General features: G+C 33.8%; 1 protein-coding gene across 7 annotated transcripts in view; it reads left to right on the top strand.

Moving 5' to 3' along the window:
* STRN (striatin) overlaps window positions 1-7,175 on the top strand; it is a 121,950-nt gene that overhangs the window by 85,075 nt on the left and 29,700 nt on the right. For 3 of the 7 annotated variants that reach the window (XM_028496681.2, XM_028496679.2, XM_028496683.2), the window contains 3 exons: window positions 1,048-1,134; window positions 1,610-1,753; window positions 5,556-5,692. In XM_028496681.2, coding sequence (XP_028352482.1) covers window positions 1,048-1,134; window positions 1,610-1,753; window positions 5,556-5,692 — 368 coding nt within the window. The remainder of the gene's footprint in view (window positions 1-1,047; window positions 1,135-1,609; window positions 1,754-5,555; window positions 5,693-7,175) is intronic. The other 4 variants (XM_028496682.2, XM_024118687.3, XM_055089118.1 and 1 more) reach the window with 2 other exon arrangements.

Below are 7,175 nucleotides of genomic sequence, written 5' to 3'. Positions count from 1 at the left end.
TATGTATATGTATAACTGATTCACTTTGTTATAAAGCAGAAACTAACACACCATTGTAAAGCAATTATACTCCAATAAAAATGTTAAAAAAAAATTAAAGGACAAAATCAGCATTCTCAGAAAAACAACAAAAAAAATACTGATAAAAATTTAATCTTAATCAATAGTGAGACATGGTTTGTTATGGCTTTTCAGAGCCCTGATAAAAGCAGTTAAACTGAAATTTTAAGGAATATTTGTCTGTCATACACAAGAAACAAGGAGAATATTTTAATTGTCATTGACTTAAAGTTGATATATTTAAGCCATTATGCTACAATAATGAATGTCTTAAAATGTAAAAGATCTTTCAGTTGTAAAAGTATCCAGGACTTATGTAGAATCCATCTACTATTATATTTATTATTAGGTTCTTGTCAAATATCAAGGCATCATTATAGTTGGAATTTAGCATTTAAGGTCTAAAACTGCACCATTTGACTGGAACAGTATTCCTGCTAATAGAAGCTATTGGGTTTCCTGGACCTGGGGATTATGATCACTATTCAGGCATATGGCACATAGCTTTTTAGTATGGTGAAGAAAAGTGATTCTTTAGGAGGAGAAATTTTAATGTCTTTCACTGAAGAGAGAGGGACTGTAGACTGAGGTTCAGCACATTTTGTTTATCATAATCAGTTCAGGTTATCTTGATAAAATGATAGTCTGGGAACGAGTGAAGACAAGATAAAAACAGAACTGAAAGACTTAAAATGAAAATAGAACTGAAGGAAAGCTTTGAATTGATATATGGAGCATTAATTTATAAACCACCATGGGTATTTTTAAAATTGAACTGTTACTCATTGGAAGAAGTTGAGTCTTTTTAATATGGTCTAGTAGAAATATTTCCAGTCAAATTGTGTTCTTCAATCATACTGTCTTAGAATATATTTCTAGGTAGTAGTTAAAATTGCTTAAAAATAGTTGTATTCTTTGCTGGTATAGGAAAAAAACCATAATGGACTATGGGTAAGATTTTCCCATTCTTAATTAAACTTATAACAGGAAAAACTACTGAAGATCTGTTTCAGCCTCTATCCTATATAAAACAATCAAAACAGGGATGTGGGAGAATGCAGCATCAAAGTACAGGTAAGTAATCGGCAGGGCATGAGACTTCACCTCGGATACCATAGCTTCAGGACCTAAGGCAATGAATGCAACTTAATATAAACAAACAAAAAAGAATGTGATAGTTTAATTCAGTGTACGCAGTAGCTTCACAGTCTGTGGTATCTGTCACCGTTTAGAGCAGTATACAAGGATTATAGAATAATATTATTTTTAATGGTCCAAATTACACATGAGCATTTTTTCATGCAGGTAGTGATGTTATTCCGTTAGCTTAATCTAAAAAATATATGTAAAACACAATTTTTTTCAAGAAATAATAAACTTTTAAAATAATTTGAAAACTTAGAAAATAATTACTTTTTAATATAATATAGTAGGGTAGTTTTAAAGGTGAATGTTGGCAGATGTGAGTAAGGTTTATGACTCCATTTTGATGCAGTTGGATAATTCTATTTCCTCTTTTTTGTTCTCTCCCTCCCTTTTTGGGGGCTAGGGCCCAATAGGTCAAAACTGCAAGATATGCTTGCTAATTTGAGAGATGTTGATGAACTTCCCTCATTGCAGCCATCTGTGGGTTCACCTTCCAGACCCAGCAGCTCCAGGCTTCCTGAACATGAAATAAATAGGGCAGATGAAGGCAAGTATTTTAGACACTAGAGCACAAAAAGTGCTTGGATGTACTTATATAAATTATTAGAAAGGGCTCTCTAAGAGAAGAATTTTATTCTACAAATGTTTGAACTACATAGTACTCCCCATATGTAGGCTTTCTTATATTCAAGGGGGTTTGATTCCAACTGTAATCTCTAAGATTTGAAAAAGGATGCATAAACTTAAAAATCAACTCTAAATTATAGTTTAGAACATCCCCTAGCTCCACAGAAGCCATGTATTTGGTGTGTACACAGGTAGTTCTAATTATACCATTCCAACAATGAGAAAATTACTTTAAATTATTATTACTATAAATAGTAAATGTTTACTTTGAGACTCACGTAAATATTTTTAAATATTTAAGCAATTTATCATTCACAAATGAAAAAGGGAAAAAAGACACCTGAAGGTCTAGTCACATTTTCTACTTTCTGTTTTTCCTTGTTCTCTTTCAGTCCTTGTCTATGTGCATATACTTTTTGCAGTTATAGTCACCATGTAGAATAATTCAATTTTATTTATTTATATGAAATCATAAAAATCTTCATAATTGTAATTTTAAGATTATTCTATTTTAGACTTTATTCTTAACCATTCCCCCCTTTTTTAATATATATATGTGCATATATATATGTGTGTGTGTGTATATATATATGTAATATTTAATTTATTTATTTATTTTTGGCTGCACTGGGTCTTCGTTGCTGTGCACAGGCTTTCTCTAGTTGTGGCGAGTGGGGGCTACTCTTCACTGTGGTGCGCAGGCTTCTCATTGCAGTGGCTTCTCTTGTTGCGGAGCATGGGCTCTAGGCGCACGGGCTCAGCAGTTGCAGCACGTGGGCTCAGCATTTGTGGCTCGCGGGCTCCAGAGCGCAGGCTTGGTAGTTGCGGCGCACGGGCTTAGTTGCTCCACGGCATGTGGGATCCTCTCGGACCAGGGCTCGAACCCGTGTCCCATGCATTAGCAAGTGGATTCTTAACCTCTGCGCCACCAGGGAAGTCCGCCCCTTTTGGATATTTAGGTTGTTCCCAGTTTTTTACAGTACAGTCTTATGGTATATAAATACAGTTTTCTGTCTTTTAAGTTCTGATATATCTATTTATAAATGTATATGTGTAAATTGATTTTAAAATATATATATTTACATTAGCTGAGAGTCCAGAATGACATAAAAGTAATCTTAATGAATATATTTCAAATTTTATTTTTAAAAATTTCCTTGAATTTAAGTATTGTAATTATTTGCAGTGGATATGCCTCTTTACATTATTATTTAATGAACAAAACAACCTGGGAAAAAGCCACAGAAAAATCATATGTTTTATTCTTTCTTGGCTTTAAATTCAGCTATGTTTTAGAGAGACATAAACTGACAGGACCTTGATGAATAGTTTCATGTTCAGAATACTTTTTCAGTGAACTGTTTGACCATTACATGGTTAGTTATTTGTTAGAGTTAATTACAGTATACTGGGAATTCATTTTCCATACGTTAAATAATGAAAAACCACGTTACGCCTTTATATTCTAGGTGAACAATTTATTTGATGTAGACATGTGTCTTTTGAATTAAGATGTGAAGTCATAGGCCTCAGTAGGTATGTTTGCTGTTCACTAGGATATTCATTCAGTTGACACTTATAGATGTGAGAATTTTAATCAATTTCATTTATTCTAAGGTCAGGTCTAGATAAGAAGAAAAGTTAGTTTTTCTCTTATTCTAATAACTCCAAAAGAGTTTTATCAGAGATTTCATCTTACAGAATTCTAATAATAGAGGCAGAATATGTACTAAATGACACATGTACAAGAAAGACTGATATAAAGCAAAGAAAGTGCCCTTGATAGGAAAAAAAAAATGTTAAGAATCTTAGAACTGAAGCATTGAATATCTAACATGATCTGTAGGATTGGTCCTAAGTCTTCCCCCTCAGTGCAGGATTTTCAGAAATAGAAAAGGCAATTAAGAAATATGTTGTAGATTTCATTGCCTGTGACTGATGCTTCTTGGTCTCCAGTCCAGTTTCAGAAAAAGTTTCTATAGCTTGTGTGTGCTATATAAGTTTATTACTTTATTTTTATCATAATGATTCAGAAGGCAGTGCCACACTTAAGAGGCATAGTTAAATTATTTTGTAAAAGCTGATTCGAGCCAGTAGTGTTTAGTTACCAGATAGAAATGTGACCTGTAGTTGAAAGTTCTAAGGTCTCTTAGAGATCAGTCAACGACAGTTATGCCCATTGGTGCTCTCTGTCTTTGGGCCTCAGGTCTGCTGGCTTAGCCACTGGTGTGTAGAAGCAGTTGTTGCCTTCCTTTGTTTTCAGGTTTTACTTGGCCATTCCTAGAACATTAGTTAAATTAGCCCACACAATGTGTATGGCCAAATCCCACAAATCTTAGTTTCTTTTTTTTTTTGGAAGAGCCATTTTTATTTCGCATCTGAACAAAGTTATCTGGCAATACTAGACATGAAAGCAAAACAAACAAAAAATCACCTGGCTGAAGACCTAGCCTCATAGTCTCACATGAATCATTTGGTTGAAATTTTGGCATAAAAATTGCTGTTCTAAATTAAATAATTCCCACTCTTTATTAGTAAATGTTTAGAGTTGTTTGAACCCGTCGTAGGATATATGGTATGTTTGGGTAAAACCCATTTTTATCATTGCAGCTTTATCGCATGGTGATTTGAAAATGTCTTATTAGTTTATATTCTACTTTGTTCTTATAAGGATTTTGAGTAGAGTTCCTGCCACTACTATTTTTAAAAGCACGTAACTGTTCTTTCATTTCTTCAACAAATATTTATGATTGAATCTAAAATTATATGATTAAATGTAAAACTGAAAAACACCTTGTAAATCTATTTTCTGCATATACTGATTAATAAAATTGACTTGTTTCTTTCAAAAAAAAAGTTAATTTACTTCTTTAGCAGCCAGAGTTTAAACTACTAAATTCATCTAATCAACTCATAAATGTTTGTCATCAGTAAAGTAACCACCTCTAGAAAACTACTTAGAGAACTATCTCTGATGGCTTGTCAGAGTAATTTGCATTTATAAAAAGTGTTCAAATGGACATTTTTTAAAAACTTGTTTGAAATAAATCTTTTTAAATGAAATATAACATACCTACAGTAAACTGCTGAAGTCCTGAGGGTGCAGCTCAGTGAATTATCTCAAAGCGAAACCAACCATGTCACCGCTGCTTAGGTAAAGAAGCAGAACATTACCCGGACCTAGAAGTCCTGATGGTGCTTCCTTCAAACACTACCCCTTCCCTCTTCTCCAGAGGTAATCCTGAGTTCTAACAACACATGCTAGTTTTGCCTTACATAGGCACATTTTACAATTATGACCATTTTCATTTGAAAGTTTCCATATTACTTTAGGTTATAGAATTAACCAATTTTACTTTGAATGCAGCCAGCAGTATTCAGAATCACTTGTTGTACATGTTTTAATAATTGATAGAAATCGATTGGGTAATTAGCATGAAATATCAAATGAGGAAAACCTACTTTCTTTTATACATTTATACATTTTTCTCTGTAGTGAAAAAGAAAGGACAATGGATTTGTTTCATGTTGTACTTTTCTTAGATGATAACTTTATATGGTTAAGATATTTTAAAAAGTAAGCAATTCTTCAGGATTTTCTGCTCACTGAATTTTATTGTGTTTAAAAGCATTTAAAAATAATCAAAGACATGCCCTTATGAGACTAACTGTTGACTATTTACATGGTTTTTTTTAATGTTTCTTTTGTCTTCCCCCTTCAGTGGAAGCACTGACGTTTCCTCCTTCTTCTGGGAAGTCATTCATCATGGGAGCAGATGAAGCCCTTGAAAGTGAACTGGGACTTGGAGAATTGGCAGGCCTTACAGTGGCCAATGAAGCAGACTCATTAACTTATGATGTGAGTAGTAGTTTTAGTTTTGTTGTTTTTATTTATTTTTTTAAAATAAAAAGTTAATTTTATAGAAGAAGTGACGATGGTAAGGCCTCTTCACAAGTGTAGAATTTGGTTCAGTTTTAATCACAAACTTTGAAAATATGAATATATTATAAAAATAAACAATAATACTTTTCACATCATGCAGTGACTAAAATTATGGGCTTTACCTAAATTCATAAATTAGTATAGCTTATTCATTGGTCTTAGATAAGGGAAAGAATTCCCTTTTCTATCACCAAATTTGGATTTTGTCTTATGTTTTAGGGCACCAGTGATTAGTTGAAATTCATGCCTGCCTAAAGGCAACATTTGTCTTGCTTCTTTAATACATCATCAGTATCCTGCTGAGAAGTAGTTTTAGCTGTTGTTAGGCAAGGGTGTGTACAGGATGCTTTCCAGATGTTAAGGCTGACCTTTCAGTGATTTGGACCAAAATTGGAATCTTTACACCTTTATGCATGCATGCATTTACTTAATCTCAAATACAGTTATTTTATAATTGTTCATCATAATCAATTATCAGAAAAACAGTTGCTTATTTCATAAAGTAGTCACAGCCTATCTTATCTCTTCATTAAAATCCTCTCACTTTGATATTCATTATCTTTGTTGGGGAATACAATGTAGCTCCTGCCACATGGAGGATGTAGGATGGATCCCTAAGTGAACCTTGGAAGTACTCAGAAGAGGAACCCTCGTCACTCACTCCTTCCTGCAAATCAAAAACTCTCTCCCTCTATGCTAAGTCCTTTAGTAAGTCTTTTGGGTTTTACCTCCAAAAACAACTGAAATCCATATAGTATGTCTTTTTACCTCCCCTCCTAGTTCATTTTTTCTTCACCTGGAACTACTACAATAACCTAATCTAAACGGCCCCTTGCACTCCATTCTCCACATATGCAATACAGATTTTGAAAAAAAAAAAAAAAAAAAAAAAAAGAAATTTCTGTTTTCAATGTTTTTATATCCTTATATTTTACGTGTCTTTTAAAAACACCATTTAGTTGGCTTTTGTTTTTTAACCTTTGACAACCTTTTTAAATTAGAAAACATTTAGTCCATTTCTTTTTAAAATAGTTAAGGGTATAATCCTTAATTTGGATTTAATCCTGCCATCGATTTGTGCCACCTGTGCTGTGTTTGTTTTTCTCCTATTTTTGCCTGAGTTGGGGTTGATTATTTTTTATTATTCTCCCCTCCCCATTATTTGGAGTTTATGCACTCTTTCATTACTTTTTAAATTAGAGATTACCACACACATCCTTATCAAAATTTTACATGCAAAGATCTTTAGAACACTTTATTTAAAAAACTCTCGGGGCTTCCCTGGTGGCGCAGTGGTTGCGCGTCCGCCTGCCGATGCTGGGGAACCGGGTTCGCGCCCCGGTCTGGGAGGATCCCACATGCCGCGGAGCGGCTGGGCCCGTGAGCCATGGCCGCTGCG

The sequence above is a fragment of the Physeter macrocephalus genome, chromosome 12, assembly GCF_002837175.3.
Source record: "Physeter macrocephalus isolate SW-GA chromosome 12, ASM283717v5, whole genome shotgun sequence".
NCBI lineage: Eukaryota > Metazoa > Chordata > Mammalia > Artiodactyla > Physeteridae > Physeter > Physeter macrocephalus.
This window is presented reverse-complemented; position numbering and strand designations above follow the sequence as displayed.